This window comes from Grus americana, chromosome Z, assembly GCF_028858705.1.
Source record: "Grus americana isolate bGruAme1 chromosome Z, bGruAme1.mat, whole genome shotgun sequence".
Lineage (NCBI taxonomy): Eukaryota > Metazoa > Chordata > Aves > Gruiformes > Gruidae > Grus > Grus americana.
Window position 1 is genome coordinate 85,971,838 of NC_072891.1, and position 18,279 is coordinate 85,990,116.

The 18,279-nt window shown below is 43.7% G+C and overlaps 1 protein-coding gene across 2 annotated transcripts in view; it reads right to left on the bottom strand.

Annotated features, from left to right (window-relative positions):
- Positions 1–16,248: 16,248 nt before the first annotated feature.
- MCTP1 (multiple C2 and transmembrane domain containing 1) overlaps positions 16,249–18,279 on the bottom strand; it is a 283,726-nt gene continuing 281,695 nt past the window's right edge. For both annotated transcript variants that reach the window (XM_054810646.1, XM_054810645.1), the window contains one exon: positions 16,249–17,959. In XM_054810646.1, the coding sequence (XP_054666621.1) occupies positions 17,888–17,959 (72 nt within the window). In that variant the 3' untranslated portion in view covers positions 16,249–17,887. The remainder of the gene's footprint in view (positions 17,960–18,279) is intronic.

Sequence of the window (18,279 nt, forward strand, 5' to 3'; positions counted from 1 at the left end):
ACTCGGTGGGTACCAGTGACTAGAGCTTTAGAACGATCAAGTCATAGAATCATCATAGAACAAAGGTCTTTTGGCTGGAAAAGACCTTTAAGTTCATCAAGTCCAAATGATGCTGCAAAGGGCCAAATCCTTCAGATAACTTCGGGTGTCCTGGGCTCTGCTCTGACTTGTGCTGGCTTGCAGTGGTTTGATGAATCCATTATAGTGGCAGTGTATAAAATGATCTGGTAAGACTCCTGGGATTCCCTCAGCTGAAGATGCTGGTGGAAGCAGTGGCACAAATCTAGTTATGTTGGCAGGGGAATTTACAAAGGATTAGAGGAGACAGTTTAAGTATGTACTGGGCATCAGATTCTGACACTAAGTATGGATCTCCTGAAAAATTACACCCCATTTAATATGAGAATTTTGTTCTCCATTCTGTGAATACATGCAAACTACACATGATAAATCCTCTAAACTAATCCTTTAACCTAATTTAGGATTGTGTGCTACATATTCTATCAGATGGTACTTTTAATTAATTAAGAAAAAGAGAAAATCCTGTGCTGTTCTTTAAAGGTATTGAGGCTCATGAGGCAGCTGAACTATATAATTGTGCTGCATGGGGTTGGGGATGCAGAAGAGTTACGTGGTCTGGAGACCTCTTATTGCACGTTTATACAGCAGCAGCTGCTCTTCCTGCCTTCCATCTCTGTAGAGATGCAGTGCCAAACTTGTTTCAGAGCAGGGTCTGGTCAGAGAGACACTTCTAAGGGAAGTTTATCCCTTCCCCTTCCAAGGGAAGAGAAGGCAGTGCTGCTTTAGAATGAGAATACCTGATTTTTTTTCTAACTGATTCAGTAATACATCAGGAGTAATTTAAAATCTTAGTCTTCAAAAGGAAGGTACTAATTAGCAATGTTTCCAATTCCAGTCCTTCTGTAATAGCAATTTATAATATTAAAAAAAGAACTCTAAAAGAAAGGGTGTGGATAATAGCTTCTTCTAAAATTGATGTTGCTTGACTAGAGGGAGTAAGTTACATTGATGCAGCTGGCTTGCGGCACATTAAAACTTTCATTTAGCCTTTCTGCAGCTGAGATACATGATCTCATAGCAATTAATCCACTGAAGATGCTCGGAGTTGGCCTTGGAACCAGACCTTCATTACAAATGTTCAGTGTTTATTAATGACTGATTATTATTTTTATACATGCATGCAGATCAGCCTGCTCTAACAGAATAAAGGGTCAGTGCATATTGGATTTGTTTCTATTTGTGCACTTTTGAATCTTCTGTAGTAAGAAAGCAACTCCAGAAAAAACCTTTCTCATGCATGAGATGGAATAATAAACGTCAGTATTCCCTGTTGCAGGACATGATGAAAGAAACGCTACGTACATACTTTCTAAAGAATGCAAAGTACATGTGTTGGGTTTGCGGGGCAAGGTTTTGGTGGCGGGGGGGTCTACAGGGGTGGCTTCTGTGAGAAGCTGCTAGAAGCTCCCCCTGTGTCTGCTAGAGCCAATGCCAGCCGGCTCCAAGATGGCCCCACCCCTGGCCAAGGCCAAGCCCATCAGCGCCTCTGTGATAACATAGTTAAGAAGGGAAAAAAAAACAGAGCTTTTGCAGCTGGAGAGAGGAGTGAGAAGATGTAAGAAACTCTGCAGACACCAAGGTCAGTGCAGAAGGAGGGGGAGGAGGCGCTCCAGGCGCCGGAGCAGAGATCCCCCTGCAGCCCGTGGTGAAGGCCATGGTGAAGCAGGCTGTCCCCCTGCAGCCCATGGAGGAAGGATGAGGGGGTGTAGCGATTCCACCTGCAGCCCGTGCAGGACCCCACGCTGGAGCAGGTGGAGGCACCTGAAGGAGGCTGTGGCCCGTGGGAAGCCCACGCTGGAGCAAGTTCCTGGCAGGACCTGTGGAGCCATGGAGAGAGGAGCCCACGCCAGGGCAGGTTTGCTGGTAGGACTTGTGACCCCGTGGGGGACCCACGCTGGAGCAGTCTGTTCCTGAAGGTCTGCACCCCGTGGGACAGACCACGCTGGAGCAGTTGGTGAAGAACTGCAGCCCGTGGGAGAGACTCCCATGTTGGAGCAGGGGAACGATGAGAGGAGTCCTCCCCCTGAGGATGAAGAAGCGGCAGAAACACCGTGAGATGAACTGACCGTAACCCCCATTCCCCGTCCCCCTGTGCCGCTGAGGGGGGGAAGGTTGAAGCCGGGAGTGAAGTTGAGCCCGGGAAGATGGGAGGGGTGGGGGGAGGTGTTTTAAGAGTTGGTTTTATTTCTCATTCCTCTACTCTGTTTTGCCTAGTAGTAAATTAGATGAATTCCCTCTCTAAGTTCGGTCTGTTTTGCTCGTGACGATAATTAGTGAGTGATCTCTCCCTGTCCTTATCTCGACCTGCAAGCATTTCGTTATGCCTTTTCTCCCCTGTCTAGTGAAGGAGGGGAGTGAGAGAGCGGCTCTGGTGGGCACCTGGCCTTCAGCCTGGGTCAACCCACCACAGTATGCATTTAAGTTGGCAATATTAACATTTTCTTTAGTCATGAATTTGCTAGGTAATTGGGACTCAGAGAACCACAGAAGAATAATTCTGGTTGATCGGGAAAACCAAATGCTTCAGAATATGCATATCTATTCCTAATATAATACATTAGTGACTGAGATGAAAGCAGGAAAAGCATTGTTTTGGTTGATAAAGAGAGTGACTGTGCTTATATATCCAAGATACTCCCACAATTATTTGCTATTTTATCATTTAGATGGGGAAAAAAGCACATCAATCACTTAGAAGTCCTACTTACCTATTTAAACTAATTTCAAGTACATCTCTCCAAGATACTGTAAAGTAGATAACATATGCTAAATGAACATTATTAACATCGCAAAATGAAACATTCAAAAGTTAGCAAATGTCTGAATTAATATTCCACATGTAGCCCCAACTTAAATATTGTCTGTGTGCATCATCAGTCTTTAATTATATGGTGACACAATTTTGTTCTCCCTAATCTTCTCTCAGTTTAAGGATCATATATGGAAAATTTTCCTGTTATTTCCCAGTTATGCTCTTAACAGAGATCAGTTTTATACATACTCAGTTTTATATATACTCAAGTTTGCAAACTCCATATCCTTAAAAAATCTTAAGTATATCTCAGTCGTATTTAACATAAAATTATGTGCTTCATCTAATTTATTAGAGAGTACCTGTTCTCTTTCAGAATAGCAAAACTTTCCTGTGAAATGATGATAGCAATAAAGTGAGATCTATTAAGCGATTAAACTATGCTTTTCAAAATCCCTCTTGGTATGTAGGGTATTTCCCACTTCCTGGCTTAGTTAAAAGAACAAACAAAATCAGCCAGCCAGCCCCCTCCCCTTTTTCTCTCTGTGCCCACATTTCACACGCTGACGTGCTCCACAAGCGTGAGGTACATCTTCATCCTCAATCAATCCCATTTTCCCCAGGCCTTTAAGAAGTTCTTCATCGTGATGCGCGGTCGGGAATTATAATGGCATGCAAAGATGTTGGTCAAATTTCAAAATCTGCCCAGAAAGTCACATTAAGCTACATTTTAGTGTTATACTTTCTCTGACATGTATTCTTTCACACTACTGCCATTACTAGATATGAAGCGCATCAGTTCATGTGCAAAAATCTCTGTGATATCTGTGAGACGTTTTACTGACTGTTTCTTGATTTCGAAATGGTCACGCTCATTGCCAGTATACTAGGAGTCTGGGCTCGGGAGTTCTGCTGTTGGTCTGTTCAGGAGCAAAAGTTAGCTTATAAAAGTTAAATATTCCTGTGCCTTTAATAACCATTTAAAATTTGTTATAACAGAAGGTTCAAACCTCAGAGCCCGAGCTCCCTTTGAAATATCTAACTTGAAATAGTCTTGAAGCTCTTCTTCTGCACCATCTACGATCCTGGCTGATGTTAAATTGCTGCATTGCAGAAGGGCAGCATCCCTGCGCAGAGTTAGATCAAACCCCCGCCCCGTCCCCCTGTACTGGGCACTGGTGAGGCCGCACCTCAAGTACTGGGTTCACTTTTGGGCCCCTCGCTACAAGAAGGACATTGAGGTGCTGGAGCGTGTCCAGAGAAGGGCAACAGAGTGGGGAAGGGTCTGGAGCACCAGTGTGATGAGGAGCGGCTGAGGGAACTGGGGATGTTGAGCCTGGAGAAGACAAGGCTGAGGGGAGACCTGACAGCTCTCTGCAACTCCCTGAAAGGAGGGTGTAGCCAGGTGGGGGTCGGTCTCTTCTCCCACGTAACAAGCGATAGGGCAGGAGAAAATGGCCTCAGGTTGTGCCAGGGGAGGTTTAGATTGGAGATTAGGAAACATTTCTTCACCCAAAGGGTTGTCCGTCACTGGAACAGGCTGCCCAGGGCAGTGGTGGAGTCACCATCCTGGGGTTATTTACAAAATGTGTATGTGGTGCTTGGGGACATGGGTTAGTGGTGGCCTTGGCAGTGCTGGGTTAACAGTTGGTCTTGATCTTAAAGTTCTTTTCCAACCAGAATGATTCGATGGTCTATGCAGACTGCCCCTGTGCCTATGCATTCGAGGAGCACACAGCCTTTTCACCTTAGCACCAAGCCATGCTCCCATGTGGTGAAGAGTGCCCAGTAACTTTGGAGGAATCCGTCTCCAGTTTATCACCAGGTAAGTACAGCCTTCATCGTGTGGCCTTAGAGTTCATTTGCACTGGCTGCATTAAGACCCATTTTTTCTTAATAGGGATCCAATTTAGTGACTGAACCAGACCAATGTGTGTGAGTGGTCATTTCGTCACCTCCTGTGCCACTGCAGATGAAAATGTGAATGACTGCATAGTTACCGTGTTGGTGAAACATGCCAGTCTGAGTGTCAACCCCAGAGGAACACCATGAGAAACTTTTCATGCTCGGGGATTATTCCCCAATGCATACTGTTTAAAATGTGGCAGATGATAATTCCTTTTTTAATCTGTTAAATGCACATTAAATAATTACAATCATCAAACTGTAATATATATAGATCCTTACAAGTTCATAAATTTATCATCATATTTACTAGGATGTGAAATGGTGCTTCTTCAGGAAAACAGCTCTAAAAATTACACTTTGCAAAATATTAATCTCTGCTCTCATATTCAGATAAAGATAGTGAAAACGCACCTAATTTACCAATCAAACCTGCAATCTTTGGGGGAAAAAAAGAAAAAAAAAAAGAGAAAACACATTCTGGTTTGTCTAAGAAGTTGCTTTAAGTCACAATATCAATAGATACTGTGATAGTAGCATGTTTTGGGCCGTTGAGTAAATGCAAAATGCCTTCTTTAAGAAGGGATAAGCTGAGCACTATTTATCAGACGTTGTCCTGCAGGCAGGCGGGGAACCCGTGCAGAGACGAAACAGTGAAACTGCAGAGCTCCAGCATCACCAACACAGGTGTCTGTGAACCAGGTGTGCGGAGAGCCTGACCGCAGCGCTCCAAAAATAATTGGAAATATGAAGAAAAAACACTTCTCTCTGCTTAAAGCTGATGATAATATAAACCAAAAAGGGCAAGTAGACTATTTTGTTGGGTTTTTAACAACATCAGGAATGACCGTTACTGCCAACATTCAGGGAGAGTGCTGGTTGGAGAGGGAGGGAGGGAGGGAGGGAGGAAGGAAGGAAGGAAGGAAGGAAGGAAGGAAGGAAGGAAGGAAGGAAATATAGGAGAAGTAAAAACAAAGCAGTGGAAGAGTGGAGAGTCAGCTTATACAAACTGTGGAGAGTGCTGACACAGGGAAGTTTACCTGTTGTGGCTTGCCACTTGCACACAGTTGAGGTCTAATTAATCTAATTCTTGTCTTACATAAATGAGCTTGTATGCACTTGCTAAATGTCATCGCATTGTTCTTGTATTTAAGATTAGTGGATGTTTTGCTAAGATATGTAACTATCTATATACCAGCTCATCTGCAATCCATGTTGCTTCTGAATATTCAGGGAAGGCAAAGCTAAGTAAAAAAAAATAAACTAATTTAGAGACATCTATATTAAAAAAATAATAAAACTGCAGTGTCAATAATGCAGCTTGTTGATTTGTTATTTGCCTGCCTTACTCATGAAGTCCTAAAATTTGACATTTTCTACTTCTCACTAAAGCTCCAACTCCAATTTTCTTTAATCATGTTACACTATCTACACCAACACAGACGTGCATGCCTGCTGAAATTTTACTCTGAGAACAAATATGATCTGGCAGTTTGAGGTGGTCAACCAGTCACCACTTTCAGCTGGTCAAAGCATGCCCTCTCTGCGCAGGGGACGTGCTGTCTGTAATGGCTCTTGAGCTACTGAAGATGGAACTTCACATGGGTACCATGTGGGCCGATGACAACGTATCTTCTCCATCAACCCCTTCCGAGTTCAGGGGTGTTCACAGAACATGAAGAATTACTTGTTCCCCGACGGGCCTTTGCAAACTCTACACAAAAGAGCAGGGAGGGAAATGATAAGATTGAATGATGGGTACAGTTATCAAAGGCTCTAGCACACCTATATTTATAGGGACTTCACCACCATTATTAAACTAAGGTTCAGGTTGGGGTTTTTTGGGGGTTTTGTTTTGTTTTTTCCACAAATCCAGAAAAATCCTTTCAAATACATATTGTGCCACAACAGCACCAGATTTAAGCTTTGATGTGGCATTATCCCGTGACTGGTAGCCATCAATGAAAGTCTGCTGGCCTGCTGGCAGGGACCTTCATCGGCTGCCCCAGGGGAAAGAAGGCAAAACCAACTGCTTTGCATGACAGGCTACAAACGGGCAAGCAGGCTGCCATTTCAGATATTTCCCTTCTACAAAGGTAAGCACAAATTTAGTTTGTCTCACCCTGTGCAGCATCCTGAGGTAAAGTCCTGTAAATAACAGATGAATAACATGTCGAGTTGCTACCATGTGCCAGATCCAAGGGAAAACTTTCAGGTCCCCTGTAGGCTTCTGTGTAGTGACACAGGGGCAGAGAGGTTCCTACAAGGCAGAACGAGGATTACAATTATCTTTCAAAAATGTACCCTCCCCCCGAAACCTGTACAGGCTAGAGCATCTTCTGAAGGGGAGGAGACATTTGTTTTCTTTTCTTTGTGCAGGAGAGCACATGCACACTCTTGTTTCTGCAATATCTACATGAAAATTGCATAAGCATTTGCCAGTTTTGTTTCCAAGATTTCTGTTACGCACTGGAAGCATCACCCTTGAGGCTGCAGGCCATCTCCTGCCTCCACCGTTGCTTGGACAGGCAGTCCTGGATCCTCTTCTGCACCGAGCTGCAGCTGCAAGAGGATCAATACCCTAATTAGGTCCCCTCTCCCTCTCCCAATACGCAGCATGGATTTGAGTCCACTCAGACTAAACAGAAAGTAAAACTGTGGTCTGTCTTCCACCTTGGGCAAGTGCCATGCCCACTACACTGAAGTTAAGGTGCTGCACGCAGGGTCAGCTTCATTTTATCTGAGCTGTGTTTGTCACCATCACAGCTCTGAATGTCTGTGCCTGCCCTCTGGCAACCTTGCTGAAGCTGACCTGCTGCAGGTAGACACCTTCTCTACCATCCACTTCTGCAGCGTTCAGGGCCTTAGCAAACATCCCCTTCAGCTGCTGCCTCCTGCCTACCCTAGCAGAGTCAGACTTTTTTCTGATGTAGGAAGATGACCCCAAAAAACTTTTACAGTGTATGAGAAACCGAAGGGGTTTTTTTAGCCCATGTGGAAACATGGTCTTCATTTTAGAAGAGCTACTGCATAAGATTGCCTTTCCCATCCATGTTTTCTTTCATGAATGGGAAGTAAAGAAGTTTCGATGTCACCTGCTCTTCTGCCTGACCCCTTGTCAGAATTTTAGCTGTGGGGTTAGGTGGTGGGATGCTTTCAGATCTTCTCTGAATCTAAACCTTGCAAGTTTGTAAGCCATCTCTTTCTTCCATCAGTCAAAAGACACTTGGTTTCGAAGACCTGGTATGCTTTAAACAAAAGTCTTGCAATCTCACCTGCTAATTCCAAGTTATTCATGTTAAGTATGAACCAGGAAACAGGCTGCCCCTGCCAGCGATGCCAAGAGCAGTCATAGAATCCCAGACTGGTTTGGGTGGGCAGGGACCTCACAGCCCATCCAGTGCCACCCCTGCCATGGGCAGGGACACCCTCCACTAGCCCAGCTTGCCCAAAGCCCCATCCAACCTGGCCTTGAACACTGCCAGGGAGCCAGGGGCAGCCACAGCTTCTCTGGGCACCCTGTGCCAGGGCCTCAGCACCCTCACAGGGAAGGATTTCTGCCTCACATCCCATCTCCATCTCCCATCCTGCAGCTTCAGGCCATTCCCCTTGGCCTGGCACTCCCTGCCCTTGGCACCAGCCCCTCTCCAGCTTTCCTGGAGCCCCTGCAGGGACTGGAAGGGGCTCTAAGGTCTCCCTGCAGCCTTCTCTTCTCCAGGCTGAACCACCCCAACTCTCTCAGCCTGAGGTCTCCAGAGCAGAGGTGCTCCAGCCCTCGCAGCATCTCCGTGGCCTCCTCTGCACTCGCTCCAACAGCTCCATGTCCTTCTTGTGCTGGGGACCCCCGAGCTGGATGCAGCACTGCAGGGGGGTCTCAGCAGAGCGGAGCAGAGGGGCAGAATCCCCTCCCTCAACCTGCTGGTCATGCTGCTGGACACGCCGCCCAGGACAAGGTTGACTTTCTGGGCTGCCAGTGCACACTGCCAGCTCATGTTGAGCTTCTCATCAGCCAACACCCCCAAGCCCTTCTCCTCAGGGCTGCTCTCCATCCATTCTCCACCCAGCCTGTAGTTGTGCTTGGGATTGCCCCAACGCATGTGTGGGACCTTGCACTTGGTCTTGTTGAACTCCATGCATGGGCCCACCTCTCCAGCCTGTCCAGGTCCCTCTGGATGGCATCCCTTCCCTCCAGCATGTCAACCCACCACACACAGCTTGGTGTTGGTAAAGTTGCTGAGGGTGCACTCAATCCCACTACGTCATTGATGAAGATATTAAATAGTACTGGGCCCAGGACGGACCCCTGAAGGGCACCATTTGTTACTCATCTCCATTGAGACATTGAGCTGTTAACTGCAACTCTTAGGATGTGACCATCCAGCCAACTCATCCATCAAACAGTTCATGTATCAAACCCATATCTCTCCAAATAAGCAACAAGGATGTTGTGGGAGGCCGTGCCACAGGCCTTACGATGCTACTTGCCCACTTCTTAAGGTTATCTGCATCCTCCGGCTTAAGTAGACTGATTCTGGGTTAAGACTGAAAATTTATTTCTTCATTTAATACCAGAGTCTGTTATATGGAGTCTATACATGGTTGATGCCTGTAGTTCTTCATTCCATGGCTAAACATCTGTCTCTGGTAATGGGCTGAACACAGCTGAAATTAAGAGACAAGCTGTCAACTGCATTTCACTGCTGAATGCAGGGACTGAGAAATTATTTTTAAAACACATTATTTGGAAATAACATAAGAATTTTCTCATCATTGAGTGTTACTTGATGAGAGAATCTGAGATGTATGGCCTTTCCTTGTTGCATGGATTTGTGATGTAAGGGGAATGGCTACTGTCCAGCATCAGCGCTGGATGCACGCTCTATAGGGGTGCGTGCCAATGAACTGAAGTATCAGTACAGGAACTGTTGTTTCTAAAAATCTCAGAACTTCTCACATAGCTGCAGTGGTGTATGTCACATTTCCTCAACTGTGTATTCAAAGCAGATAAAGGGTTTAACACTCAGACTGAGATGAAGAATACCCAGGAAACTCAAATTTAAGGCTGAGAGTTTCTCCTTCCCTTGTGCTGCAGCCATTTTCCTTTTGTAAATTGGTCATTTAAATTAGTGCTCACAAAAACAATGAACTAATGCACTTGTTTGAGATGGGGCAGTAGGGCATATGCTCTATAAAACTCTTCAGAGAAAGCTAGCGGTGCACCTCATGCCTCCTCTGTTATAACCCTGATCATCTCATGCCGGTTACTGTCAGCCATGCAGAGTGCGTGTGGCTCCGGGACAGCACACACCAAGCGCACAGCTCTCCATGTCCTCAATAATACATGAGGCCAACTTCCTGCCCCTCACAAGTTGGTGCAAACTCACTGCGTGATGCCGGATTCTCTCTTCACCTCTCCCTTTGCTTTATCACAACTTAAATCAAAAGGTAAACAGAAACAGAGCTGGCAGATGTTATTGCTAAGCCACTCTCCATCATCTTTGAAAGGTCATGGAGAACAGGAGAGGTGCCTGAGGGCTGGAGGAAAGACAGTGTCACTCTGGTTTTCAAGAAGGGCAAGAAGAAGGACTCAGGAAACAACAGACCAGCCAGCCTCACCTCCATCCCTGGAAAGGGGATGGAACAGCTCCTTCTGGGGGTCATTGATAAGCATGTGGAGGAAAAGGATGTTATTGGGAGTGGTCAACATAGATTCACCAGCGGGAAATCATGCCTTACCAATATGATAGCCTTCTATGACGGCATGACCAGCTGGGTGGATGAAGGGAGAGCAGCGGATGTTGTCTACCTTGACTGCATATGAGGAAAAACTTCTTCACTCTGAGGGTGACCAGGCACTGGGACAGGCTGCCCAGAGAGCTTGTGGAGTCTCCTTCTCTGGAGAGATTCCAAACCCGCCTGGACGCCATCCTGTGCGACCTGCTTGAAGTGATCCTGCTATGGCAGGGGGTTGGGCTAGATGATCTCCAGAGGTCCCTTCCAACCCCTACTAGTCTGTGATTCTGTGATTCTGTGAAACATTGGCTTTAAACTTCCTGGCATTTGATAGCTTCGGCATCAAGTGTGTAAACTGCTTCAAAAATGCATTTCTTCCTTTTCAAAATGCCACTGTTTTTTTCTGAAAAGTGTCTGGTCAAAGAGCAGCCTCCACATTACCTTGTAGAGAAAGAGGCTGAACTGCAAAAATCATAGTGCTGTATTTAGTCATGAACCACAGGACATAACAAAGAACAGGAAATTGCACAGAAAACCCATTGTCTATGATGAAGAATTCACTAGAGCAATCTTTCTCCACCCCAAACAACCCACACTTGCTGCAATTGCCTGCTTTAAATGTAACGCACCCTCCCTCCAAAACTACAGGTTTTCTGGGTTGGTACAGCTTTATGGTTTTTGTGTGGTTTTGGTGGGGTTTTTTGGATTCTCCCCCCAAAATAAAATGCCCATTATGATTTGATTCCAGTCACAGAGGTCCAAATCCTTTAACTGGAGCAGAGCAAAACGCTAAGCTCAGATATTTTAGACCCAAGTGACCAACAGCAAGACACATGTATATTACAGAAACGGTTATACAACTTCCAGAGGAGATTTCCTTCCTTTAAACATGGATTTTCATTTCTGTATTCTTCCTTTCTGCACTGAAAACTTCGAAACATGTCACAACCAGGGAGCGGGGAGTGGACAAAGTCTGGATTTCAGTGTGCCAAGAGGAGGATGTTCTAGGCAGGAGTCACCACAGGCCCAGGAGAAGCAGCACTGAGGAAAGACGGGAGTGAATGGTTGACGTGGTGATTAGAAGCCAAGGAAAACCTGAAGTACTGACCTTAAACCAGCAGCTGAAGCTTTGTGAACATATTGCCAAGGAGTTAGGCCTGTAAGAAGAGGAATAAGCCAAAAAGAAATTTGTGGGGTGGGGAGGGGGAGGAAGAAGCAGCCTACCAAAAAAACCCAGAGAAAATTGGGGAGAAAAAGCAGGAGAGCATGGCGCAGCAAACAGTGGGATTTCCCAGTGAGTATCAGAGGTGACCAGGAAATGAAGGAGAAGAGCTACGGTGCAATAGCCTTGAGTTTGGTCACCTGGAGACTGCAGGCCAAGGTGGAAACACGGAAAGAGCGACCCTTTGCAGCGGTGGGTGTGGGACCATTGCAGTGTGTCACCAGCAACGCCTGCAGCCAAGAAGAGATGGAAGACGGGCGGTAGCTGGAAAGGAAGGTGTGGATGTAACTGCAGTTTTCAGCTGTGAATCTCTGTAAGGATGCCAGGGGAAAAGGTGTGTCTGTATTGTGGAAGGAAAACACAGACAGGCTGGTTCCAGCCTCGTAATCCCCCTGTAATTCTTCCCCCATCTTTTCCAAGATGCCACCCAGTCTTCCCAAAATTGTACATTGCCACAGCAAACTGTGGTGACTGGACTTTCTTCTAAGGACGGGAGACATTTACTTCTAGAAACATATTGCAGAAAGACTTTTGTCCTTTAAATAAATACCAATCTTTTAAAAAAAAAAATCTGCAAGAATTGTATTTGATAGTCATCCAATTTACAAGTAATTATTTTATATCAGCAATCCAGGACCTTCCTCATTTCTCCTCCCCCAGCAGATGTGTTTAGGCGGCCTCATCCTGCAGAACAGAAATGTAGCTGAGGGAAGGAACCGCTCTTGTCTCCAGGCCCATTTCTCTGATCAAGCCATTACCTCGTACCCGTCAGCAACACCTCCTCCTGATACGAGTACACCGGCTTGTTGGGCTTGTTACATGTCCCAGGGCTAGCAACCCTGCGGGAAAGGAAAATATTTTTCATTTTTGTTACCATATTTGTTCAGGAGGCAGAGAAAAATCTTCCTTTATGGCATAACGCAAGGATAGGTGCACGCCAAGCAGGCTGGTTTCTGAGATGTAAATTTTTTGCAAGTGAGAGCAAAGGTCAATGCGCTGCACCGTGAATTAGCGAGGCCAGTCCTATGATACCGTAAAAACACCACTGGAAAAGAGATTTCCAGGCACCTAGTTCAGCAAAAAGCCATTCCCTTTTCCAGTTACCTTTCAACGCAAGATATTTGTCTGATATTTTCATTTTCTTTTCAAAGTCCTGGTACTTGTGGCAATTGCAATGGCATTCACTAAGAAAAGATGGGAAGATCCTGAGTTGCAGGTCTTGTTCTCTTCCATGCAACCGCTCAGTGCTTAACACTCCCTACAAAATTGACCATGGTTTTGCATAGTTGTTCAATGTGCTTGAGTTTTTTTCTGCTTTTCACTAGGGACCTTTCTTCATCAGTTGCGGATCTAAAAGGCTTTGGGCTTTTTGTGACATGCCTAAAAATGAGCAGGTGCCACTATGCAAAAAGTGTAATTTAGGAATGTGTCTTCATGGCATGGTAAAGCAGGTCAGGCAATCTTGACGTTAAATTATTTCAGAAAATATTAATCAGCACTCTTTAATCAAAATATGTATCAATGATCAACATTTTAGGCTTTCCTTTAATCACCTGCTGTAATTTAAGTAAAAGTCGAGTGAGAAAAGCAGTTTTGAGTTTCTTTCAGCTATATTAAAATGGGAAAATATTTATTACCATATGACTCATATCTAAGGGTTTCAGGACTCTATATTGTGCAACCTGAACCATAAAAAAAGTTTTTGACATTTAAATTTCATTCAGTATTAAGGCTGATGTGGAGAAAAATGGTTATACTCTTTTTTACTCCCTTTGGTAAAAGAACTCTATTTCAAACTGCCAGAAATTAAAGTTGGACATTCAAGATTCATTGATGGGAAATTTGTCCTATTTGAGGTAGGCCAAATCTGACTTTGTTTGAGCATTAAATTCTTATAGAGAAAAAAAGAAATTATCCAGAAGTACTATGTCCTGTGCAATGCATAGTTAAGATTTATTTCACATTTTGCAGTATGATAGCTTATGGATATTTTAAAGAATGAAGACCTAAAATCCTTAGTTTATGAGAAATATGCCTTCTCTTGACTGATTACTGTGACACGGAAGAAGCAGAAAACTTCTAATGCCTCTTGCAGCAAGAAGTATCCAACCTCCTGATCTGATGACCTGACCTACACTTGGTCCCATCTTCCATGGCTGGCAGCAGCCACGCTACGTAACTTTTTTTTTCGCTTTTCCTGTGAGAGAGAGGCTGCTTTTAAGGGAAGGGATATAGAACTCACAACAAAGACCAAGTCTGGCCAACCAAAGCAGCTCACCATATTTGCAATGTGGAGAAATATGGAGAGATGAAGGTGGTCATGATGAAGGACTGCTACACTAGTCTTCTGGTATGAAAGATCTCTTCTTTCTCCACCAAGTGCAGGGGGAGAGCACCGCCTCAATGGGAGCCCTCATGGATGTCTCTCCCTGGATCTACATGCCCTTCTCCAGGCTGCTCCTCACCCTCATTCCTTCTGCTTCGCCTTTATCCGATTCACCAATTGATTGAGCCTTTCAACCAGCTGCATTTCACCCGCTTCCGTAAGTGAGAGAGTAGAGAACAGTATGCTTTGTTAATGCCTTCACATTTTTCTAGGCTGATGTCTAAAGATTGCATTTTATCTGGGAGTAGCTGAATTTCCCCTTTGAGAGTCTGAAGATACGCTGCTTTTACACTATACCTTAATTAGGCAGAAAGCAATGGAAAGCCAGTGTTCCACACTGAAAAAAATTGCAGCTGTGTTTGATGTAAAAAGTTGTGGTTTTTTACCTTTGCAAGACTTCAGAAAAATTCTCATGGAGGAGGTATTTACTGAAAATTTGCAATAGCGGTTTTGGTGGGGGGTGAGGAGATGAGCTGTCTTTAATAGAAGCAGCTGCGCAGCAATCTGGAAATTAGCCCAACTGGGAGGAAGAAGTTTGCCCTCAAAAGAGAAGCAGGCTCAGAAATGGAAAGAAGTTTGTGTCTGGCTGTCAGCGAGACTCCTGCAGCCGAGCCAGGAAAGGAGGCGCGGGTAGAAGCTGCCCTTCTCCCAGGAGGTAGGGATCCCTGGCTGCTGGGCAGAGAGCTGCAAAGGTTTGATTACGTTTTGTGTAGCGGGTATATGTGATCTAGCGCTGATGAGAGAATTAATTTTTCCTTTCTCTCCTTTGCTTTGTGCTCTTGGGCTATCCCAGAATGAAATACTTCGGCATCATGTAGCACATTTTGCTGGCAGGTCCAGCAGCTCTTCCTCATGTTGGTAAAGAGCTGATGCTCTTAGCGCCTAGATTAGCAGATATACTGTATACAGCCTGCCTAATTACTTTCTGATTATTCCGCTGTTGTTTTAATTGCAATAGAAAAAACATGGGGTTTGTTCCACTTGGATTTAAAATGCTGAGTTACAGTACAGTAGCTCTTCAAGTTAAAGCTCATTGCTATTGCAAAAAACTTAGTTGCTCCTCAGTACAAAGAGAAACAACTGTAAAAAAAGGGTAAGCAAGCTCCGTATTGTGAATTACCAGCAGAAATTTAACTAGAACCTCTCAGACAATTAGGCTTGATGGATCCTGAGCACTCTGACACCTACGTCAAGTGTGGAACCCAGTTAGGTTACTCATTTTCACTGGACCCAAATAAAATTGTTATATTTTATTTTCCGAGAGCAGAAGGAGTTTCATGATCATAACATGTATTATTCTTTTGCGATTGTTTATGAACAGAGAAGCTGCTTAGGAATAAACCCCAGCAAATCTAACGGGTCAGAAACTGACCTCAGGACCAATCTGGAAATAGAATATATGTTGAAATATTTATGGCAGAAGGCAGGGCTGATTCTCTACAGAGGCCTCTCACGCAGAGTAGCGTAGACAAAATGCAAATAGTGAAAAGGGATTCACTGACAAATTATTTTAAAATGTGATTTTAAAATGTCCCACTGTGGCAGGAGAATCACATCTAATCAACATGCATTCTTAGCCTTGCCCCTCTGCGTTATATTTTCAGTGAGATCAATTTTGAGTGATTGAGGCATTAAAAGTAGTTCACCAATTTTCAACAAACACGTTTTTCTCCTCCTGGCCCCTCCACTTACATGTTTTGGGGCTTAAAATACCGAAATGGTGCACACGGAAATACGGTGTTTTCATTCGCTTGCCCTTCACACCACTCACAGGAAAATGACAGTGTAGGACTTCAAAGAAAGAGGCTTCCAAATACCTCGTAGAGAGATGCTTAAAACTGTGTTTAATGCAGTGAACGTGTGTAACTAACTAACTCAGACATTACCACCAAAGCAGACCTTTGAAATAGAGTACAGAAAAAAAAAAACACAACAGGAAATCACACGCAGACTGATGGGCAACATTAAGGTAACAAGGCTTGCAGTGTATCAAAGAACTCCACAAAACTGACAACGGGAAACAAACATTTGCGCACTGTCAAGTCGAAAGTTTGGCTTTTTTTAAACAAAATAGGCTCATCAGTGATTCTGACTTCATCAATAGTATGTTGCTCTTCAGGCAGCGCACAGTGAAAAAGTGGCTACACAAGCGTTGCAAATAACTTCTTCTGAAGTCATGATGTATCAAGAGCATATTTAGGTCCGAGACTTTCTGCATTGGCATTCTTTCAAACATACAAACAGCGAGATCAAAATAACCATCGCATCGAAAACCGGCTATCAACGTATCTGTAAAATAAACAAACCCGGGATGATCTTTCATGAGCAATGCAGCTAACATATAATTCTTTAGACAAATATATATACACCTGCTTGCAAAGTATTTCTAAATAGTCTTTTCAAAAAGTATTGTCAGAGTAGTGCAATATAACTATCAGCAATTGCAACCAATGAGAGGTAACCCAGAGAGGACCACAGGAAAAGCTCCTCTCAAAGATGCAGTCCTGCCGTTCTCCCTTGGGCGAAAATCCCCTTTAATGTCACCGGGAGCTACGACTAAGAGCTGTGCACAGGTAGTCCCTTAGGAATGAAGTCTCTGCTCACTACACGGGGAGCTGAGCGTGTAAATCTACATGCAGCTATCAGAATATATCCCCAAGTACTCGTTATGCAGTGGCCACTAAGACATTTGAATGTAAACGTTTCTTGTCTATGGTCCATGTAATTTATAAAATAATGCAGTTTCCATGCAGTAGGGCACAATCGTATCAGAAGAACTGACTACATTAGCTAAGGAAATAAAACTGGTATATCAGTTTTACCACAACTGCATTTTTTTCTACACTATATTTCACATTGGTAACAGGTAATGTGTTATAGCATAAAGCGTATTAATATGATCTTGTGAATTCAAAGCAAAAACATTTTCTGCAAGATTTCCATATTAAAATAGTTATGTGCACAAAAGGTGTTCATAGCATGACACCCAAAGCAATATGAAGTTAGTCTGACAGTATTTCCATTACAGCAGAACTATGACCTTCATTCACTAAACTATGTAGTACAAATGAAGATTACTGGTACTTATAGAAAAATCAGATAGGCAATCAGTTACAAACCTGGCAGTATTTTGAGAGAGACAGAGATTTTTAGGTCTTATAATGGAATGATAAAAATGGCAGGAACTTCTTTTGGGAGCTCCAGAAAGACATTTGCACTTGGTGTTTCTAATTATCTTATAAGCAGCCCCACTGCACAGGAAAATGTTGCTCCAGGAGTTAACATCACGGTCTGGAGTTCAAAAAAATTTGGTAAAACTTAAGTGCAGTAGGCTCCACTACATTGTATTTCTCTTGAAATGTATAAAACATAGAAAATTGTAATGGTGATTCTACTGGATAAAAATATTAATGCTCTCAAATAAAATCTGACTGAATTTTTGAGTCAGATTTAAATTTACACCTTTTGCAGATTTAGTCGGCATGATTTGAGTATTTCAGGTATCTTTGACCATCGAGTAGCAGTGCATATTTACCATTTCAGAATGATTCCTTCAATGCATTATGCTGCTTCTAACAAGGCTTTCAAACTGCAAAAACCCTACTTGAAACCTTCGTCAAATGTGTCTTTACAATGTGAAGTATATTCTCAATGAGAAATGCCTTTTTACAATATTTACAAAATCTCCCCATTAGATAAAAAGGCAAACTAAAGAAAAAGCTTAGAGAAAGGAAATGCTGCTTAGGCTGTAGGCTTTTTCTTTTATCTTCCCCCAGCAGATGCTAGTCTCCTCAGCACGTGAAGTTGGCTAGACAGGATTGTTTTTCTTCCTCTTGCTTGGGCTGTGGCTGGGCTCTTGTTTCAGTTCATGGTATTGCACCTGTTTAAACACAAGGTTGAGAAAGAAACCGGTCAGGTGGCACTTGTGAGAAAAAGAAAGATTTCTGTTGCTTTTCCCGGGGAAAAAAAAAAAACCAAAAGAAAGAAAAACTATCTCCCTGCAAACTACATGGGATCTGCAGCTGCGGTTCAACAACAACAGAATGATGGACCAAGAGTAAGAAGGAAAAACAGCATCAGGAGCATCCTGCCAGGAGGTAAAGTGTGCTGGTATAAACTTTAAGAAGGCTGCTTTTTTTGTTTTCTCCATTATCTCTAACAGAGAATAAACAGTATCCTTTTTAATTAATTGAATGAATT